This window comes from Centropristis striata, chromosome 23 (assembly GCF_030273125.1).
Source record: "Centropristis striata isolate RG_2023a ecotype Rhode Island chromosome 23, C.striata_1.0, whole genome shotgun sequence".
Lineage (NCBI taxonomy): Eukaryota > Metazoa > Chordata > Actinopteri > Perciformes > Serranidae > Centropristis > Centropristis striata.
The window spans coordinates 14,627,411-14,650,458 of record NC_081539.1 but is presented as its reverse complement, the minus strand read 5'-3'; the positions used below and the strand labels follow the sequence as shown (position 1 = coordinate 14,650,458).

At 39.1% G+C, this 23,048-nt stretch overlaps 2 protein-coding genes across 2 annotated transcripts in view; one reads left to right on the top strand and one right to left on the bottom strand.

Moving 5' to 3' along the window:
* The window catches only part of lmbr1 (limb development membrane protein 1), a 36,388-nt gene extending 22,980 nt beyond the window's left edge, over positions 1-13,408 (bottom strand). The window contains exons 1-5 of the mRNA XM_059326754.1: positions 13,170-13,408; positions 8,750-8,822; positions 6,920-6,959; positions 5,865-6,004; positions 4,658-4,761 (exon numbers count right to left, since the gene is read on the bottom strand). Coding sequence (XP_059182737.1) covers positions 4,658-4,761; positions 5,865-6,004; positions 6,920-6,959; positions 8,750-8,822; positions 13,170-13,232 — 420 coding nt within the window. The 5' untranslated portion in view covers positions 13,233-13,408. The remainder of the gene's footprint in view (positions 1-4,657; positions 4,762-5,864; positions 6,005-6,919; positions 6,960-8,749; positions 8,823-13,169) is intronic.
* A 67-nt stretch (positions 13,409-13,475) lies between these two features.
* On the top strand, positions 13,476-21,392 carry nom1 (nucleolar protein with MIF4G domain 1). Its single transcript, XM_059327402.1, has 11 exons — positions 13,476-14,665; positions 14,760-14,872; positions 15,167-15,362; positions 16,389-16,712; positions 16,860-16,970; positions 17,560-17,730; positions 18,228-18,349; positions 18,504-18,636; positions 19,783-19,914; positions 20,051-20,160; positions 21,169-21,392. The coding sequence occupies exons 1-11, from the start codon at positions 13,736-13,738 to the stop codon at positions 21,344-21,346; spliced, it is 2,520 nt and encodes an 839-aa protein (XP_059183385.1). The 5' UTR covers positions 13,476-13,735; the 3' UTR covers positions 21,347-21,392.
* The last annotated feature ends 1,656 nt before the right edge of the window (positions 21,393-23,048 follow it).

The window sequence follows — 23,048 nt, the reverse complement described above, 5'->3', positions numbered from 1 at the left end:
CCTCCCTTACTATCATCCCTGGCTCCTGCCTCGCTGGAAGAATAACCCACTGTGTCAGACGTGATTTGACTGTGCAGGAGAAAGGACGCTGAACTGTGAACCCAGATTGGTTTCATTGATCCATCCATATGCATGGCAGAGCACACTGGAAGTTATGTCCATCCTTCCCTATTCCTACATGGGGAATTTGAAGTCCTTTGTTCATCACCACAAAGGTAAATGTGTGCTTTAAAAAACCATAGTATAAAAATAGGAAAAATGCAACTAAGCTATCATCACTGATCAAAGATAAGACTGTCAACTGGTGAGGGAAGGGAGGGAAAAAAAGAAAAAGACCAGTGCCTTGGCATCCAGAGCGCCCGCTGAAAGTTTCTATTCTTGCCATTCTAAATGTGTAACTACCTCTAAATATAGCAGCTCTGAAATATTCAGCATCCCCTGATCCTCACACCGACATCGAGTGAGGGGCTGCTTAACTGCAGCTATGCTCGCACAAGACTGGAGAGACTTCCAAGAAATGCGTGTAGTGGCCACAGAGAAAAGTAAACGCTTCATATGCAGTACCAAACAAACATGCATGAATTCACATACACACAGACAGACGCACAGACAGACACACACACACACACACACACACAGGACCAGCCAAGTAAATCAACCTCCAAATCCACCCAATTACGCAAAGCCGCAGAGGGCCTGGAAACAGTTCACAAGCTTTTTCGCCTAGGTTGTGCTGCAGAAAAACTAAAGCACAATCTGCCACTGTCTTTGATGTATTGCTTCGACTGATGAATCCAGCAGAGAGTTCACCTCTGGAAGTTGAATGCCACTGTGCAATGGTGGACAAGTGTAAGAGAGAGTGAGAGAGATGATACTTGGGAAGGTGCAGGGCCATGTTGGATGTTGGCGAGGGGGAGAGACAGAAGCCATACAAAGGAAGAGAGTTAGGTGGTGCAGGAGCTTCCTAGTTGCCGCCATCAATCCTTAGCAGGTCAGCAGGCAGTGGCAGAGATCATCCCGCAGACCATCCTTCTGCTCACTGTCAGGGGCGTGTGGGCCAAGAGTGTAATAAGTGAGGGAGGGGGCAGGGTTCTTTTTTTTTTTGCTCCCCAGCAAAAGGACTGCCCTCTTTGCTAAAGACATGCCAGATGCCCAGGGACCTTATTAGTGTATCCTTCAACCAGTCGGCCACAGCGCAGTGACCGTGTCAAAGACAGAAAGCAGAGGAAAGGGACACTCCCCTGTAAAGCTGCACAATGAACTTCTAAAGACTCTTAATAAGACTTCTTAATAAAGCACCAATGACACGAGAGCATGGAAAATGATCTGCATCACATCGTATTGTTCAAACCCAAAAGGCAGGAGGGAGATTTGGCAAAAAAAAAAAAAAAAAAAAAAAAAACATTGTAAAAAGTTCATGGTTTTTAGGGATGTGAATTAAAGCTCCCGTTTCCCTGCTGGTTTCATGGCTGATTCACCAGATGAGTCAGAAAACAGAAGACTTTAAATGAAGGAAGCAGCCTCAGTACTTTGTGATGTTTGCCAAGTTTTATTTGACATCCTACAGTGACGACAGCTTGTTCTGATTACAGAAAGGTGTCAGACTGATAAGTCTTCAAAGAATAAATGACTGGATCTTGGCTTTTTCTTCAAGCTAAAGGTTAGGACCAAGTACACTTCATAGCCTATAGAAATGATACTCTGCCCTGCTTAAAAGGTATCAAAATGAGTTGTAGTAATTCAGTCTAGATGCATGAAAGACAATATATTTCTTTTAAAATCTGGAACAGAATCAGTTAAGCTTCAGAATTTATCACTTAGGTTAGAAAAACTGAGTCACGAGAGGAAAGGGGGGAAAAAATCCTGAGCAAGTCGCTTGTTCTTTTTTAAATTCCCAGCTCGAACTAATATGTTGCCATGGTAACGAACATTGTAACAGGCAGCTTTAGGGAGACATTGTGACCTTAAAGGAAGGTATGTAAACACCACTTTATATTCTCCGGCTGGCCCTGCCCGAAAGAAGGCCTGGGAAAAATGTCTGCATGTGCAGGAGATTTGAAATAAATATCCAGGCCCCCATTGTGGAGCTCCAACAAAGAGGAGTATCTTAGTAACACCACGCGGGTTTGCTCGGCGAGACGTTTTCTCTTCCCCCTCCCCTCCTCCTCCTCCTCCCCCTCCCCTCCTCTCCCTCCACAATAAACACACTTCTCATCATTGGCGGGTTAGGGCTTAGGATGAGATTGATGAGGAGTTTCTTTAACTACCAGATGAAACCTGTTGGCCCTTTGCTGGGTCAGTCAGGGGGTCAGACTCGTTCCAACTCGTTTCAGGATCAAACACATTTCAATACGGTGGGTAAGACCAAAAGACTGCAAAGCATACTTTCCACTATTTATATTGTTTCTCCAAAAAATTGGTCTAGAAAAACAACCTCAAGGTAATTTTTTTGTAGATTTTTTTATCCTATTGAAGTTACAATAATTATAAGTAACTTTGGCTGTGGAATTTAATACATATTTTAAGCAAGAGATACTAAACATCTGAGTATTAGTGCAAAGAAAATAAGTTTAGACTAAAATAAAAATAGACCAGGAAGTTGTCATTGTCAACATATACATACAGCTTCAAGATATCATACTCGCCATGTGTAATTATTAAGCCAACTTAAGTCCCCTGATATAAATAGAAGTCTGAACAAAGGCTGGTGCTGATGTCTTCACAGTCTTTGTCAGAACACGCTGATCATCTCAATAAGGATGACAGGGATGGCTCTCATCATTATAATGCCATCTACTGGTGGTGTGAGGATGACATTAAGTGACAGAAATGCTTGTTAAAGCCTTTAAGAGATGAGATTTTATCTTCCACAATGCACCCAAGTAATGCACAGTGCTGCATTTAGACTACTGCTTTATATATGGCATGCAATTGCACTAATACCCCATGCTTTAGAGATTTCTTTAACATCATCAGAAACCAAAAAACCTGAACTACACAACGACCTTTAGTGGCCTCAGTGATGCAGCTCTTCTGCAAAGATTTGAGAACACAGCAGTAAAGTTGGAGACATTTTACAGCAGCAAATAAAGCTGCATCATAACATCTGACATCAGGACCCTAAGTCGCCCTGATTCATCCACAATTTGGACAATTTGTTAACCTATTAATCACTCAGGTGACAGAGCCTCTGAAGAGCTGAACAGTTAACATTTAAAAAAAAAAAATCCACATTTCCATCTTTATTCTGGTGGCGTCTTTTAGTACATCGTCAAAAGTAAACACAGCCACATGAAAAGGCTGACTTACAACGTTAGTAGTGAAATTCATCATTCACTTCATTTCCGCAGTCAAAAGGACCTCTCAGTGCCATAACATTAGCCCAGGAGGTTAAAATGCCACATAAAACCTTATGACAATGTGGTCTAATGCTGTTATTGGGGAAAGGGATAATATCACATTATAAAAACTCAGATCTGTGTTTTACATTCCTCCTGCTGTCGGCCATGATTGACTCTGCAGGCAGCTCAGTTTTTTTTATTTTTTAGGTGAAACAGGAGTGTCACCTCAACCTTCCACAACACACACACAATATATACCTGGAAGTGCAGCTCAACATTGAACAGTGCTTCCTTTGAGCAAATTTATGGAAGATCAGTAGCAAGAAACAGTCTTGCTGAAATGAAAAAGAACAAAAACGTGAAAGAGGCCCTCATCCTGCTTCCTACACATCAGGGCCTGCCCTCTATTGAAGAAATCCAACCGAAGCAAATTAGTGGGCTGAGGAAGAAAAGAACTTGCTATACACTACAGTACAGACTAATTTTTATGTGCTTTTGCCAGGAGGGACATAAACCAGAGAGGTTTCAAACTGTGACACAGGATAGAGGTGTATTAAAAGTAAATCTTTCCCCCTCCATTTTGCGAGGCTCTATTGTGCTGTCATGTTGCTGCGACTTTATGGACTTTTGGAACACGAGCCCCCAGCCTCTTTTTTTGGGGGTAATCAATTAAACGAGGAAGTTCGCTGAGCCTTACAACTCGATTATTAGCCTGTCCTTTTGAAGTTTTATTTTAGGGGGCTGGGGAGGGGGTGACAAGGAATCAGGCTTTAAATCAGTGGGGCCGATGCAGCAGTGTTGAAGCGTTTGCAGCCTATGGCCTTATTGAAAGGGTTTGTCAGGATGTGGCGCTGGGCGAAGTCCAGATTCAGACTTTCATGGTTAATGAACTTTCTGCGGTGGCAGTTACAGTCAGTGGCGTGAGTCAGGGAGAGGGCAAGGACAAGGCACCTGCTGCTGCTGCTGCTGCTTTGGCTGTTAAAAGGAGCCCCTTACATGGACAGCAAAGCATACAAATACATCAACACAAAAGGAAATAAACAGGAATTTCCAATTAAAATTTTTTGATTTTTCCAGGCTTCGTTTTGAAACATTGTGAACTGTCCTATATTCACCTCCTCACATTAGAAAAAAAAAGATAATCATTATTGTTTCATACTTTAAAAGCCCAGCAAGGTTTAAAAACCTTTCCTATTAGTAGTGGGGTTTTTTTTTTAAAAGGTAGTTGGTAACCTTGCGTAACACATAAACACACGAGAAACACACACACAAAAATAAAAAATTAAAAGATGCAACAAACATTTACGGCAATGTACCTTTTTTGATCCTGCAAACCCCTCAGACTCCAGGAAGAAATATGCAAAGGGCATCAGGACAAATAGGCAAAGGTTGGAGAACAGTGACACCAGATTCCACAGACCTGCAGACACCAAACATGCACAGTTGTATGCAAAAATATTTTATTGTAAATCAAAAGTCAGTCCTTTTAAAAAATATATTTATAATGTATTTTTTGGGTTGCACTAACAGGTTACCCCAGAATTCTGACAACCTTCCCTTGGATATTATTATGGAGTATCAGTGAGGCGAGGTGCCAACACAGGTCTTTTCTGGCAATTGTCTTTGTGTCATGTCAAAGTCGTGGACTCTAATGCCCCCTGGTGGCTGTAACGGCACCCAGCAGGCTTATCTTCAGAGTTGGTGGTTAACACTGACTCTGTGTGACATCTGCATAACTGACTGTGGCATAAAGATGTCAGTTGATATGATATGTACTCATACAGCAGATGAAACAGAGAAGCTTTTGAATTGAGAAAAATCTGCCATGCCATCTGCCAAAAACTGGATTACTCCAGCTATCAGCAGCTACACGTTTAAGATGAACAAAAACAGAGTCAAATATTATTCCTTTAACACAAAACATACAGCAGCATTTACAGAAAGGCAAAATTACTCACTATAAGGTATTTGCATGATTTGTTTGATTTGATTTGTCTCAGTTTTTAAAATTGGAAGATAAACCATGTCAAACTATACCATAAAATGTTTGGATAACAATTCCTATATATTTCAATTTCAATCAAGCATTAAACTGAGATTTAAACCTTTTTCACACTGTTTGAAATAAAGCGTTTTAACTGAACATAATGACATTTTATATTGTAATATTATTTTGTTTTACAAATGATACAATCAAGAAGAGTTTTGGACACCACTGTGACATATAATGTAATCTTAATAAAAAAGCTGTCCATTTCAGATGAATCTCTGCCATAAGTCACAGTAAAACATCAAACATAAAAATAAAGCAACATTTTACTAGTCCATTGTAATTTTCACTGCGTGTTCATCATCACACCTTTTGATTCTGACATTAATGTAAATAGTTTATTATTATTATTATAATCTATGTTATTTCAAATATGTTGTAAGATAGTTTTTAATCAAAAGGAGCAAGAAAGGGAGAGAAAACTGGTTAGTATAATTAAATAAAAAGACACATGAACTGTGAGATCTACTGACCGTGAATGAGGGAGCCATTGAGCCACTGAATGTAATAGTTTTTGGGGAAGGAGAGGAGGATCTCATTACTAATGATTGAGAAAGGCAGTAGGAAGACGGCACCACCCGACACTGCCAGGGTGAAGGTGCACAAGTATAATCTGCAAATGGAATCAACACACACAGAGACAGAAACACAGACACACACACACAAGTGTTAGGTCTAGTTGAGATAAAAACTAACACATGCAGAATCAGAACAAGGAAATACATTTTGTAATCAGATTATGTGTCACAAGAAATGACTCGTTGCTGAAGGATTCCTTTTGGATGACACCTCAAAAAATCTGAACTATTCTTTTTAAATAGCACTGCATACAACTGCCAGCAAGCTCATTGTCAATGTATACTTTCAATTATCTTTCTACTCCTCAGTCCTACCACAAAAGACATGTACTGGCTCTCTTTCCTGCAATTTGTAGAGATTCAGAGGCTGCAGGTCTCCAGATTGGTCCCAGGGGACTGACCATCTGCTCAGTGGTCCTCAGTAGGACGACACAAAGTCCCCAGTTCACCATATTGCTGAAAGAGCTCATTAACTGAAATGCTTTCCATTATTTAGCTGGACCCTTAGGTGCCATTTCGCTTAGCCGCACCTAAAAATGCAGCATGTGTGTGGCTACAACAGGCATCTCTGAGTGTGTACTGCAACTCTAAACTGAGTGATATGTGATACTTGCAACCACAGTTGTAGCTAATGACACAATCTGCTTGACATTCTGTGTTAGTGGTAGTAAATACTATACAATCTAGTAATAGTTAGTTCTAAATAATGGGACTGCAGTGAATTATTTTTGTTGTTGTTGATAATTCTATGAATTGTATTTTATCACACTTTTCTTTCCTCAGTTAGCTGATGAACTTTCTGTACTTACATTTGCTTACTAGTTTCTATTTTAATAAGAAAAAGAAGCTTAGATTACTGTTTTCTAATTTGCTTAATAAATAACTAGTTACTCTTCAAAAGTTTCTTTATGTTCTATTTAGAAAAATGAACTGAAATCAGCTTTACTCACGATATTCTATTGACGACCGCATCTTCATCCTCGTGGTCATCTGTAAAGGAAACCAAACCACTAGTGTGACCATTAGAGCTGTATAAGTTGCACATTTCATACATTAATCATGCAGCATTGGCAACGTGTTTTATTTGTCACATACTGAAGTATCTGTTGAAGCAGAGTCAAACTTGTAGTGCACAACTTTTGTCTCCCCCCTCTGGCAGTGAGAGTAAACTACACAAACATTATTGTACGTCAGCAGGTAAGCTCGCCACCTCTCCCCCCGCCCCCATCAGTACTCTCAAGTCTTCCCATAAAGTAATATATCAATGCTAGAAATGTAGCTTATTTTCCACCACAGAAAACTGTTCGTTGACACCGTCGTTGCTTTCTTTTTTAACTTTAATCCTTCCTGCGAACACAGAGGTCACACAGAGTTGTTTTTATCTGGAGCGTCCACTCTAGAAACACTTCCTGGATTTTCACCATCGGCAGCTGCTGCTCCGTCACTATAGTCACCCCACCCAGACACCACAACTCTGGTATACTGCAAAATACAGGGAGTTTTCCTGGCTGTGATAGGCTCAATCAGCATTGCGTGCACTTGTTTGGCAAAGGCTTGAATGAACATACATTCATTCATATGTAAAAGCCCACACTAGCTTTAATCTGATATTTTCCCACCCATATCAGTAGATACCAACATGTATTTATGTAGTGTTACTGCAAAACAGCTTAAGTATTTTAAATATGGCCATCTTAAGGGAACTTTAACGCTGACTTTCTCTACATGGATCGGCCATTATATCAAAAACAATGTAAACTTTGATGCTTTTATTCCACTGCTAATTTCACTGTTATATGAGCTCTTTCTATTTCTTTATTTTTCTATATTTGTTTTAGCATTATTTCATAGTAGCAATAAAAAATTAAATATGGTACCTTTACGGATCATACTTTTTACAGCAAAGATATCAGTCCACCTCTTATTCTGGTGTTTTGAAGCATGAAGGGCATGATCTCCTAATCATCAAACTATGTAAACAGTAGATAGTTGTTCATATAAACTTTACTCAGTAGTGCATGAATGTCACTGTTGCTTAGTATAATTAATTTGTCCTGTAAGGGAAAAGATATGGCTACACAACCACTAGGTGTAAGGAGAAGAGCAGCCTAGATTTCTACTGTACAAAACTCCAGAAGGGATTTCTGGTCTACTTTCAAAATGAGACAAGGGAAGCCTCTGTGACCTGGACATACTAAATTTGTCCTGGGAAAATGGGATACAGGTTATAATGTCTGCCCCGGCCATCTTGTTTTCATCACTGTTTTCTCCTTTATAACTAGGTCACATTCTTATTTTCAGACATTTCTTCCTGCTGTAGCTAAAATGCCGTGTCAGAGAAGAACAAAACATATCCTCCTGTAAAGATCCCCCTGAATCTTCATTGTTTGAATATCCTGTCCTGATACAATTGGTAGGTGACAAACTGTATTCATCTTGCCACAGCCCTAAAAGCTATTCTGGGCGGATACAGTTTACACTGATACAGAGCTGACTGTGGCAGATTACTCTACAGGCATGGGTGTGGCATTTCATGCTTACACCTAAAGCCTTCTTGGCCGTGACGTCCTTTCAGTCAAATAACAATGAAGGGCTCTGTCTGTGAGCAAACACACCCCATAACCAGACAGCTGGACTGACCTCCATGGTGATTGCTGTGAAAATGGCTCCACCATGGATGTGTTTCTGCTGTGTAAGTGTTGCAGATGCTTTAAGACGATGAAATCATGATATTATCTGTTCCCATGGCATGAGAGATCATATTTAACAGAAACACTTACCAGTCTTCCTCTTGTATCTGGTTATGATGAAGTAGGACACGATGTAGAGGACTGCAAACAGGAGGAAGCAAATCTGAAAAGACAAAATAAGAAGAGTTGTCAAGAATTTATTATGATTGGAGATGAAACAGCACAGCAAGCACCAAGCTCATTTCAGACTTCCTGTCAAACACGACAGAATATGGGTTTTTTATGCTTCAATGAACATTTTATAACGGTGATAATATAATACTGTATATTAAAGATTGAGATACCTAAGTGGAGTTATACAGTACTGCTCTAGTACAGACCAGACATAATGCGATATGACATGGTAACCTGATGAGAAATGCAGTTGTGGACCTGGATCATGTGAAAATATCAACACAGTATTTACCCATGACCAACAGTCTGATAATCAATTTTTGTGTAAAAGTTGTCGAGCTAAGCGATTAGTCGATTAATCACAGGGCTGAACGATTTGTGAAAGATATATAATTGCGATTATTTTGACTGATTGCAATTGCAATGTGAATCACAATACTGGAGGGAATTATCATATTTGCAGCATTATACTCATTTTAGTTGAATAATATGTTCAAATGATTAGGGTGTGATTTTATTTTTTTTATGAGGATCTCTTCCAAACAAAGATTTTTCTGTAGAATTATATTTGTAGGCTGGAACATCCCTGTAGCACCATAATAAAAAATTGAATTAATTGTTCAGTCCTCAGGGATGGACAGAAAATTATTCAAGTTATTTTTCTGACTCCAGCCTCTCAAATGAAATGATTTCGGCATACCAATCTATAATAAATAAATAAAAACAATACCTTAAAAGCAGTATACGTAATGCATTTTACACCACATTAGAAATTACAGTTGCACTTGACTAGGAGAAACTAATTATTTTTTTGCTTTTTTTCTGAAAACATTTACCTGAACAATTCTCTGATTATCAAAATAACAAGGTAATTGACTTATCAATTCAACTCTCACAGTTTCAGTTGTAATAATGGATTGTTGTGGAGTGTTTTCTAGTTCAGGCAGCACAGAGAGAATACGGACTTGCTCACCCGAATCTGTCAGTTTCCTCTCATGTTCTAATAATTCCTGATCACTTAGCATTTGTGCAGTGCAGTATGTAAATGTATTGCACATTTCCTGCCCAAAAATAACTGCACATTTTGTATAGGCTTATGAAAGTGTGCAAACAAGAACAATGAATTTGTGTCTTCCTTGTCACACACAAATAATTCCCTCCCAAGCAGTATAGCTCAACATGACCCATTTATTTGACAGAAAGAACAAGAGCGTGTAAATTCACCATTGTTTTCCAACATCGGACAATACTAATTAGGCCAACGCTACATGCAAAATGCAACGAGGTCCAGAAATTTCCAATGCATGGGATTTATTAGGTAACTGTGTCCTTAAAACCAGCTGGATGGACTTACAGAAGGATCACATTCCACATTCCCCACTTCTACTGTGACAGTGACCGGGACAAACTAATGTTAGAAGCTCCCACTTCAGCACTTTGCACCCTGTCAACATTGCACAACTCATCACGGCCAGGCTGGGATTATGAGATGACTCAGCCAGACACCAGGCAGGCCGTGCACATTTCGGACAGACAAACCAACTTAAGAAGAAACGCAGAAGAAACATCCTAGGAGATATACGGTGTTACATGACAGGTGTAGCAAAAACTGTTCTTATCACCTTCAGTCGCCTTCCAAATGACATGCAGCTGATATATATTATAAGCTCCAAAACTTTGTAGTGACAGTGACTCAAGTAAAAACCATGTCCACTAAGGGGAAAACCCAGATTAACACAGAATCAGGTGCACAGAGCTGATAAAGTAACACACGGACACTCAATACAACAGTCTGTGAAGAGATAACGATGAGTAACAAGCAGACTGGTCACCGCCACTGGCACTAGTTAAGTTATCACTCTGTTTTCCATAAACAAATACAGAGTTACACTTTCAGCAACGGATAGTAGCAGGCAAGAACAAATCCAGCTTCCTGCAAGTAACCAAACCAATTTAGGAACAGTATTTCACACCTTAATGATAAATGAACTCAAGTTGGAGGTGAGGGACAGAAATAACATTTTTTCTGAGGGTGGATTCTGCAATTTCTGCAAGTACATGAACTGCTCAGGACATTTTCATGCATTGTAGTAATAATACTAAACTTGCATCAACATAAAATACAGATTTATGCAGTTAAAGGCATTATACTTAAGTAACCTGATTAACAGCTACCTATTTCTGCTAAGAAACCCAAATACAAGGCCATGCACGCCATTAGCTGGGTCTGTGCAAGGTTTATCAAGTGTATTTGCATCAGAGTGTAGCAATGACGTCTGTTGGGAATACAAATATATTCTCTCTTAATGGTGAGAATACTTGAAGTGTCAACAAGGACAATGAAACTTTACAAATGTACAAATTTGACACAGTGCATCTCTGTTTACACAAGCATGTAAAGGTCAAATAATGATGTTACATCCTTGTTTGGAGGTGGGACTGGAAAATGTAATTACTGACCAAACCGCAAACAAGTCACACACAGTCACACCAGTGCTGTTAACCTGATTCCTCACAGTAACATGCTATTTTGTGCATTCCTCAGTAATTTTTTACAGTAGGACCCTAAGAAACATTTTCCCACCCTCAGGTCTAATAAGAGCTATGGGTACCATCTTGTCACTGAGTCATGCCTACCAACTTGAAACTTAACCCAGAGTAACCTTGGCTGCAAATTACGCATGCACAACATAATCACAGAAATCAATCCATAAGCTGGCTCACCATAGACATCAAGGTTAAATGATACAGTGTGATTACAGCATCATGCAAAGGCAGACATTAAGAATGTTGATACAGTATACTGAGAGTCAGGTGTAGAATGATGCTTAGGACAAATTGTGCAAGCTAAAGCTGAGATGTTGACTGCTAGTGAGACATTTGATAGTTTCTATATTTCAAAAGTGTCTGTAAGGAATAATCAAAAAGACCTACTCCAGACAGTGTCCTCTCTGGAACTTTCTCGGTTAAGTTTTTTTCTGAAGTTATGGGTAGACATTGAGTCACTCTAGCAAACAATGTGGCTCATGGCAGAGACAGGAAGGAAGGAAGCAAGAGCAATTTTCAATGCATCAACAATAGACAAGATCACTGGTTTGTTATGTTATCTACTGGGACATGCGCTTACAGGTGGCCAGCCCAACACTTTAAAAGGCACCAAAAAATCAAGTTGCGGATAGGAAACATTCATCAGACTAGAGCATAACTTCTTACATCACACAGCAAATGCCTCTGTCTACTGTCCCAAGTTCTTAAAATAATAGTTGCCATAAAAAATGTTTCCATTAAACTGAAATTAATTTTAAGGACATGTTAAAAGGAATTCCTTTCAGAAATGTTGCTTAAATAGTGTAAAAAAAGTGTGTAGCTTTAAGTCCTTATGCCCACACATCACGTAAAGCCTTTTCTCTTCAGAGAATATTTTAACTGTACTCTACCTGATTATATGTAGGTATATTCAAACAAACAGATCTAGAACTTAAATTGTTCTAACGTATAGTTTGTTTTCATGAAACAATATTATCTTACATTATTGTTGCGCCATACATCAATGGACCCTCTTCCCTTATACATAGGTCTGCAACTTATTATTATTAATAGTTTGCTCTAGAAAATCTCTGAAAATAAACCATCACAGTTCCTGAAGATCCAAGGCGATGTCTTTAAATACTAAAATATGATATAAAACAGAGAGAAACAGGAACCCCCGTATTTAAGAAGTTGAAAACAGTATCGCTTTAACAATTAATCCTTTATCTATCTTCTATTTTTCAACAAAGGTTGAATCGTGCTATTCAGGGGACAGATGGAGCACAAATAGTTTTATGTGCAGAGCTGCAACAACAAGTGAACTACTAGATCACAGGAAATAACTGTCTTTTTTTTTTTAAATAAACAATAAAGATTTCATCTCTAATAAAGGGACAGTGAATTGCTGAGATGTCCCAGACCTCACTGACTGAATTAGTAAGGGCTGGGACATTTTGTCCATGTCCCAGAAAAAGATCTTCCATGTAAACTATAGGCATATTTATTACAAGCCAGTCACAATATCAGTCAATACACCAGCTAAGTTACTCTAGCTAATGTAACCGTTAATCATCTAGTTAATTGAAGCTAACCTAAGCTAACTTTTATTAGCGCGATCACTCATTGCTTCTAATTTAAACAAGATCTGACGTCCACGGAAGCCAATGTGTTAAATGAACTGTTTTTATTAAGCTTAATATATTCTGCGGTGTCAAACTGACAGCTGAAGCTAACGTTAGCCACCGTTAACGTTACATTGCAGTAGAGGACGTTGTTAGCTTGCTAGCCTCGACTAGCCGTTACTTACGATGTACTCTCGAACTTGGCTGTGGAAATTCTGCTCTCTGATAGTAACATCGTCTTCTTCCATTCTTCATATTGCAAATACAGAAAAAAGAAGGCTACACATCACTACATGCTAGTTCGTTTAACTGGCACCAACAGCGACAACTCCAGCGTCTTCTTCCCTCTGCTAATATTGCCCTGACTGGTTAAGAGACAGTTTACATTGGAGGAAAACCAAACCGCTCCGTGAGGGGGAAAAAAACGCCCCAAAATAAAGTGCGTCATCACTAGGCGCCAGCTCTTCGGCCTGCCCCAGCCTGCCCCAGCCTGCCCTGGAAGGAAATGGTCACATGTTCGTGGGTCAAATAAATAATATTCCCCACATGGAGAGACATGTGCAAACTAAGGTATTTATATGTTTGTAACAGACAAGAGTTTTCACCATGTGCTATACGCATGTAGGTTGATTTTAGGTTGAATTATTCGGCTGTAGTTCAATAGATTGTTAGCTAAGATAAGCCGCTATAGCTAGCGGTTACAAATAGCCGGTTAAAGTTAGCGTCAGTACCTTGAGTTAAAATTGTAGAGATGAAGGGGAAATTGAAGCAGAACAGCAAAAAGAAGAAGGGGAATGCTGTGTTACAGAAGTACCTGGTGTCAGTGGATGAGTTTATTAAAAGTAAAAGTGGCACCGAAGATGGGGAGAATGACCACGGCTTGAGATTTGTAAAAAAGAAGAGCAGAAAGGAGCTGCGCAAAGAAAAGCGAAAAATGAAAAAAGCCAAAATGAAAAGTCATTATGAGGGTAAAAAGACCCTCAGTTTGACCTCAGGTGAGAGTGAAATACCAGCTGATAATCAGTCTCAGCAGCAGAAGAAGAAGAAAAAGGGGAAAGTAAAGAAAGAAGTGTCAAAAACAAAGTCCAGTAGTGCTACTACAGAAAAAACAGACAGCTCCAAAACACCATCATCTTCCAAGAAGGGCAAGAAAATCAATAAGCTTCAAGAATCAAGAAAAATGGCTCTTCTGGAGGCAAATGAAGACGAGGACAGAGAAATAAAGAAATTAGAGAAGTACCTGGGATTAAACAAGAGAAAAAACAAGAAAAGTTTGCCTCAATCGTTTGTGGCTGATGGACTGGATTACATCCTGGGTATGCTTGACTCTGGCTCATCAGCTGCAGGGATGTACAATGATGATGATGATGACATGGACATGGCCAAGGATAACTTTGAAAAACTTGATGAGGATGAAGAACCTGGAGATGAGATGGCAAGTGAGGGCAGCGATGAAGATATGGATTCGATTGACGATGAAAATGAGGAGGATGAGAATGATGAAGATGGTGATGATGATGATGATGATGATGATGATGAAGAAGAAATTGATGAGGAAGAGGAAGAAATGGAGGCTGAGCTGGATGAGAGTGATGCAGCTGGCACAGATGATGAAAATGAAGGGGAAGGAGAGGAAGAAGCAGACACTCCTGACACAACATCAGGGTCAAAGTCAGAAATTGTGAGTTCTGAAATATTTGTTTGTTATTGTCAAAATGTACCTCCTGTATGCTGCTTAATGAATCTTACTATAAGCTACATCTTCCAATGTCCAGGTCAACTCTGCAGCAGGCAAGTATGTGCCACCTCACCTGAGAAACGCAGGAGATAATAAACGCAAAGCTGAGCTTGAGAAGCTGAAGAGGAACGTGAAAGGCCTGGTGAACAGGTAGCCGTCTTACCAAAGCACAGAAATAGCTCATTCTCCCTTTTACAATTAAAAGTTGTATTCATAGGCAATAAAATAACCTCGCCTTCAATGAAAGAAGCTGGTCGTTTCATTTGAGAAGTTGAATGCAGCATATGTTTTTGCACTTTTGCTTGATAAATGTCTTAAACAGTTCAAATATTATAAATACACATGCATGCTGTATGGATTCTTACTGCTGAGTCTTGACTTTGCTCAGAAATTTCAGTGGATTTTTTAAAAGTGATAACACATACATTTTTCTAACTTCTTCAGGCTGACTGAACCCAACATGGCGTCCATCAGTGGTCAGCTGGAGGAGCTGTACATGAGCTGCAGCAGGAAGGATATGAACGATACCCTAACAGAGATCCTACTAGCAGCCTGCGTTATCCCGTCCTTGATGCCCGACAGACTACTGATGGAGCATGTCCTGCTTGTCAGCATCCTCCATCATGCCGTCGGGTTGGAGGTAAACACACCCCCTTTAATTCTTGCTTGCATGGTTCTTAATTAAAACATGTTTTACCTTCTGGGTGTATTTCCATACAGACATTTAGTTTCACTGATAACAGCTAGAGTCAGGGAGATTTAGGTTTTGTGGTAACCACTGACCTGATAAAGGACATCGGCTTTTGTTTTATTCATTAGAGGGTTTTTTTCACACACCTGCACTGTAAGCTAATGCTCTTTTAATGAATTGGAAAGTGACATCTAACACCTTTTGTTTCCTTTGCTCAAGGTGTAATAGGATTGTTATCTCTGAGGTGTATTGACTCACCATCCTGTAAATGACCCTAAAACAGGCTCATGAGTCAAATTAGCTCCAGTCAACAGCTGGCTTTCGACACAGTTTGAGGGATCTTTGAGATTATTTAAGGAACGCTTTGTACCAGTGCCAAATACTTATTTTGATTATCTACTATCTCTCTCATCTCTACTGCCTCTCTTATGTTCTACACACAAACTTTATTGTTGAAACCTGGGGATACAGCAACAATCCCAGAACATAGATTCAGCATTGCCTGCCTTCACAATGCGCGCTGATATTCTACCATTATTCCCAATATCACTGGATTCAAATTTGATATAAGTCAAGTTAACAGAAAGAAAGAGTGAGGCTGCGTACGCATGGTCAGTCAAGTCCGCCACTGGTGGAAAACTTTGAAAAAAGCATATCTTGCACGGTTGAATGTAAACTGTTCCTTTTTATGAGCCATGTAAACAGCTAGAGAATAGTCTTTTTCAGAATATGTGCAAGACATTGAATATATTGTACAGGTGCATATTTTACAGTGCAGTTTGTAGTTGGTATTAATATTTTGAGGTGTTTTTTACTTGAACTGTGGAGTTTGTCTACATGAGTGAAACTGTTATATTGAACCAATCTTATAATATATAATATGTCATTGTTGCTATCATCAGGATATTAACATGCATAAATCCAATTATAACATGAATCACAAGTTTATAATGTTCCGTTTTCATCATTTTACAGGTGGGAGCCCATTTTCTGGAATCTGTTGTGCGAAAGTTTGACGAGGTGTACAAGAACCCAACTGAAAGCAAGGAATGCGATAATCTGGTCGCCATTGTCGGTCACCTCTACAACTTCCAGGTGGTGCATTCTGGCCTCATCTTCGACATCCTAAAACTTTTGATTGGAGCCTTTACAGAGAAGGACATTGAACTAGTTTTATTACTTCTGAGGAATGTCGGCTTCGCCCTGAGGAAGGACGACGCTCTGGCTCTCAAGGAGCTCATCTCTGAAGGCCAACGCAAGGCCAGCGACATGGGCTCCAAGTTTCAGGATCAGACCAGGGTAGGGCAAACAGAATTACCTATCATTCGCTAGGCATTCTAAATGACATACAATTTTCCGGTGATGGCTGCAGCATTGTGTATTTGACCTCTCCATTATTATCAAATTTTGTAAGCTTGTCTAATAATAGTTTTTGTGCACACTCAGGTGCGTTTCATGCTGGAAACTATGCTGGCTTTAAAGAACAATGATATGAGGAAGATCCCGGGCTATGATCCTGAGCCTGTAGAGAAACTGAAGAAGTTACAGAGGACTCTGGTGAGTGATTTTTACAACATGACAAAAAAGATGACGGGTTGCGCTGTATTCTTAATTGTATATAAAAATGTGGCGGTTGCTATTGGAACACAGGGGAAGAAACAGGGAAGGGAATCCAAAATAACTACAAGGAAGAAAATATTTTAAAAGCCTTTATTGTTGTGCCTTAATCATTTTAAAAAAGGTTGTTAAAAGTCTTGATGAAGACGTGTCCTCATTCTAATTTTTTGTCCCTGCCTTCTTGTTTACCATGACCATATTTTGTCTGAAATATTCTTATTCCCTTACATTATTGAAAACAAATCAATTAATCTATTTTATAGTCATTAGTATTCATCATATAGAACATGGTTATTGTATTCTTTGTCATGTTATTATCATTGTAGCATCCACTTATACCACCAGATGGCCCTAGAGTACCACCTTTACAGGCCTAGGGTCCAGAGCATTGCCGATGCTTTTACCATGACCATCAGTATATTAGTTGTCTACTTCAGGATTGCTAATTATGTGCTTCTTTAATATTCTACAACTGTTTTTTGTCTCTTAAGTACACTTCTGGCTAATTCTGGGTACATATGCTTCTCAGATCCAGCGGCGTGCAGGAGGCAGTGACATGAAATTGAGGGTCTCTCTGGACAATCTCCTGGCAGCAGAACAAGTGGGCCGCTGGTGGATCGTCGGCTCCTCGTGGAGTGGAGCGCCCATGATCGGCGAAAAAGGGAACGCAACCTCAAAAGAGAGTACTGCAGAAGGAAAGGTATAGTACTGGACCCACAGAGGATACATCTGTCATGTCATGTTGGGGAAAGCAGATGATGATCTGATCATGTCCCATTTTGTTGGCGTTGCAGCATTTATAATATCTGCATTATTGTATTTGGTTAATAACATTACTGATTTAACAGATTTATCTTTATCTTATCTTGAAATTAGTTTTTTTCCCACATTTATGTCTTGGATATCATGTTTTAGAAGGGCAGTATTTCAATACCTCAATATTTTTTTAGAAAGATGTTTCTGTTGCACCAAAAACAGTCTAGTACGGACATCAATTTCATGCCAACATTTGGCCCATTTTAAACTGTTTTATTTCTACTTTTGTTAAGTTTCTACTCTTGCTTGTGTTGAGAACTGATATTGATATTTTTCAAACTCCGCTCTATTCAGTATTTTTCAGCAATTTCAGCTTCGATGAGTGTATTTGGGGTTACCAGCACATCTTTATTAACTGCTGTCATTTTTTAATTGTTTCAGTTTAGTGCCAAAGTGTTAGAGCTGGCTAGGAAACAGAGGATGAACACTGAGGTCAGACGAAACATCTTCTGTGTGATAATGACCAGCGAAGATTACATGGATGCTTTCGAGAAACTGCTCAGGTTTGTTATCACTCTCCTCTTTAGTGTGTTTCTATGCTAAGTACTATTTTTATTTCTTGAGACATAAGACATGCTCATTATAGCCCTGTTTCACATCAGTGTAGCCCAGCTGTAATTGTGTTGTATTAAAGCCTTTTATTTGCTCTGTGTGAAGGATGGGCCTGAAGGACAAGCAGGAGAGAGAGATTGTTCATGTTCTGATGGACTGCTGCCTGCAGGAGAAAACCTTCAATGCCTATTACGCCGTACTGGGGGAGAAATTCTGCTCCCACGATCGCCGCTTCCAGGTACTCTAGCTGGTAAAGCCTTTAAGACTGAGAATAAAAAATAAAACAACTCCCAGTTACACAAAACTTTACAGACAAACAGATCATAGTTTTAAACTTAAACCTTTTAAATGAACCAAAACATAATCAAATAAAATTATTATAATTAAAAATGAAAAACAACAACTACAGTCTAATTAGTACATGCAATTAACAAGCTTTCTTCTAGACAATTGTTGGATCCGTAAACACATGAAATGGTTATCTCCAGAGCAGATTTTTTGTTTAAAAAAAAAAATATATAGAGAGAGAGATATATTTATATACTGGTACTGATCTTGCAAATTATTTGGGAAGAAAAAAAACATATATTTATATATATATATATATATATATATATATATATATGGGTTTTTTTTCTTCCCAACTAATTTGCAAGATCAGTACCAGTAATATATATATTTTTAGATATAAATGCTGTACCTATGTAAATACTTTTTATGTGAATTATGTGTTAATAGGCTGATTATTGTTATTGCTGTGTAAATTAATTGTGGAGTCTATAAAAGTCAGAAAATATGAAGAATGCCCATATGCACATTCACTGAATGATAACAGCACCATTTAAAAACACAGTGGACTCTGGTCCTTATTTGGAAATGGATCACATTGACTCGAAAGGTTGGATTGAAATTCTACTGCAGTTTAATTTACATTTCATCATGAGAAAATATAAGTTGCATTCATGATTGAATTAGCTGCTGGCTGTGTGTGACCACCCAGTCTCTTAAACTGTGTGTGACCCTCATGTGGCCTGTAGTTCACCTCTGCAGTGTGGGAGCCTCTCACACCTCTCACCTCCTGATATTATTTGACTCAAACTGTGACTACAAACAATGGGGGTGAGACCACACTTCCTACTTTGCTGCCAGGTAGGCCGCGGGTCCATATCAGAGACTGATGGCCATTGTCCTCATCAAAGAGCTCGAGCCAGAGCTGGTGGAAATGTTTGCTTTTCACATGTAAACTGGATCAGGATGACAGGATTACCTGTGCAGAGACGCCAGTGTCTGTTGTTTATAGTTTCACTACCGTTTTTGGGAATAATCTGTATACAATTCAGTGCAGTTATACAATAGTAACATTTGATATTGTGTATTCTCCAAGATGACTTTCCAGTTCAGCCTATGGGACAAGTTCAGGGAGCTGTCCAACCTTCCCAGCAGCACCTTTAACAACCTCGCTCAGCTGGTTACTCTCTTCCTTCAAAAGAAGTGCCTCTCACTCTCCATACTCAAAGTAAGTGAAGATGAAGCTTTCACTATATTGCATTTATTTATTTATATATATATATATATATATATGTGTGTGTGATGTAAATTGAGCTCAATCTTAAAGCATATTTATCACAGGCCCTCTGTGTTTTTCTGTGTAGGTGATAGAGTTTGGGGAACTTGATAAGCCCACAGTGCGCTTCTTGCGTCAGGTGCTCAACAAACTGCTGAAAGAGGTTGAGTCTGAGGACCTGGCCAGCATATTTGGAAGGTGAGCTTCATGGTGCATACACTGGCTTCTTAGAGGTCTTGAGATTTATTCATGCAAAATATGACACTCTGAAAAACAAAACTATAAGGCTGTGTTCTTTATTGCATACTAGCATAGTAATTATAGTATGTTAGTATGCAATAAAGAACATAAGTATTAGATAGATTAGACTGAGTAGGGCATTCCAACTGTATAGAAATTTGATTTCTGTGTACATGAAAAATACCCAGTTTATGTTAGGCAGTATGTAGTACATACGGACTCAGTAGTATATAGTAGTATAGGTCTACAGCTCTTCTAGCATCTCTGCAAGGCTGTACTTAGGCCCAGTAGTGATTTGAACTTATTGCTAATATCAACATGCTTACATGCTCGAAAAGGAATGATGATGTATAAGTATAATGTTCAACATGTTCACTGTCATATTTTAGCATGTTAGCATTTGGTAATTAGCAATGAACACAGCTAAACAAATACAGCGGAGGCTGATGGGAATGTCATTAGTTTTGCAGGTATTTTATTTAAAACTAAAGTATCACAATAATGTTTCCGTCTGTATGAGTTTCATAATATACAATAATTTGGCCATTTTGGGAGGCTAACAATTACAATAAGTATTTGAGTTTAGTCCCTCATTTTAATTAATTTCCAAACATGATTTGGAGAGCAAAATGTGTTTTTGTAGTTCTGTCTCATTTGTTCTCAAAATACGATCATTTTAAGCCATTGGCACAATAGTCGGATATATCAGATTCATCCTCTGGCGACCATGAATGTTAGTCCAAAATTTCATGGGATTTCATCCAATAGTTGTTGAGATATTTCTGTCTGGACCAAAATCCCATCCATGGAGCCATTCTGTTAGCAGGGCTAAAAAAAAGAGTCTATTCTACCTGTTTAGGAATGTTAACCTCCGTTAGCTGACATCTTGTAAAACCACTCCTCTCAACTGCTTCTCACCATGTGAACATCTCACATCAATGTCCCTCATTGTTTCTCATCCACCAGGATCTCAGGAATTCCCAAGCTAGGAATGCTGCGGGAGGGCTTGAAGCTCTTCATCAGCCACTTCCTGCTAAAGAATCTCCAGTCACAGGGACCAGCTGAGCAAGCAGCGTTGCTGTCAGAGCGCGCCCAGGTCGCCACCAAAGCCATGGAGGCCAAAGAGGCCAAGCTCAAACTGTAAAACACGGACACACACAACCACACACACACACACACACACCAGAAACCCATAACTGTGGAACAGAAGAAGGCTTGTTAACAGGAATTGTCTCTTCACACAAAGAACAGTTTTCTTCAAAGAAGAATAAATATGTTTTGATGTTAAATTAATGTTTTGCTTGTACATAATTTTTACCATCAAGATTTTTAAATCCAGATGATGACGCCTTCAAAGACACACCACTCTTAGCACTATGTGTATTATTTTAATACAGTGCATATTGGTTCAGGTTCATTATTCTGCAAATAAGTACAGATTTTTTGCTTCATGACCATTTGATATTTTATATCCATCACATCCCATACAAATTGTCCATAATGGTGCTTGTATATTTGAAGTATATCAATTTGTTAAACATCTTTCCTCAATAAATAACAGACATTTTGCCGAAAGCTTTGACTCCTGTGCTACATATTAAGGCCATTGTAGGTAAAAAAATATGTAAATGAATATTCTAGTAATAGGATATATTCTGAGAAAACGTAAAGTCATAAACAAAAAATAGAAATTCATTGAGATTAAAGTTACATTTATGAGAAAAATAATATTTTTTTGTTCAGGAACCACATTGCTTCCCAAACCTGCAAGGTTCCCCTCATCACACCACAAACGCCAACACTTACCGTGTATTATGCCTGCAGAGGATGACCTAATCAAATTGTACAATAGGGTAATACTCCCCTAGCCCAGAATCACCATATTATCATAAACATCTGAACTCTGAAGAGACATTGTCATTAATTGAGCCTATTCATAAGAAAGCAACACACTGATTGGGCTAAGTTGATGGCTTTTGTGCATCAGGAACTACAAACTAATGAACAGATGCAAGGATTTGTGAGTTTTCTCTAAATATATTAACTCTTCCAGCTCCGTAAAACCCCATCACACACCTCTTTACAGAGAGAAATAAACAATTTCCCCCGACAACCACTCTCTTTTCTTCTTCTTTTGAGACTGCCCTCATGGAGGCAGTCTACAGCAAGAGTTAATATTGTTGACTTCACACACCTGGAACCATTCTTTTGAGCTTTACTGAGTCTATTGACACTCTTCTACAAAATAAAGCACTTTATAATAAAGTCTTTCTCAGCCTTAAACACAACTGATTAGAGAATATTTGTATGTGTGCATCCTTTTTCTGTTGATATTTCCACTTGGCTGTCTGTGAGTGTGACATAAACGAGCAGTGAGAACAGAGAGGGACGGCGGTGTCGTTCATCCGGTGTTTACACACCCTGATGGAATGACCCCGGGGCCTCAAGTCTAGCCTATACTGTTTGCTCGCTGACACCAGTATCTGCCCGCGTGGTTAGCATAGCAGAGTCATTCTGTTACATTTGATACTTGCTCCTATTAATTAGCTCCATTGGTGCGGCGTGTATCAATCTGAGGCTGGAGCGTGGCTTGAGGTCAGGAATGGGCCACCAAGGGTCAACCAGAGTAAATGTCCTTCATAGCTCACTGTAATGTTGGGGGGGGGGGTTTAATTGCATGTAAGATTTAAAATGCAGTGTTTGTTTTTGTTCTGGGTGGAAAACTTGAAAATTTGTCAGTGGAAAGGTGGAGATAGTGGGATCAATAGGCTCACTGTGTAGTCCATACACAGGCCATTGTCTGCAGCTGTGAGCCAGAGAGTTGCCACCAGCTTTACCTGGTGTAG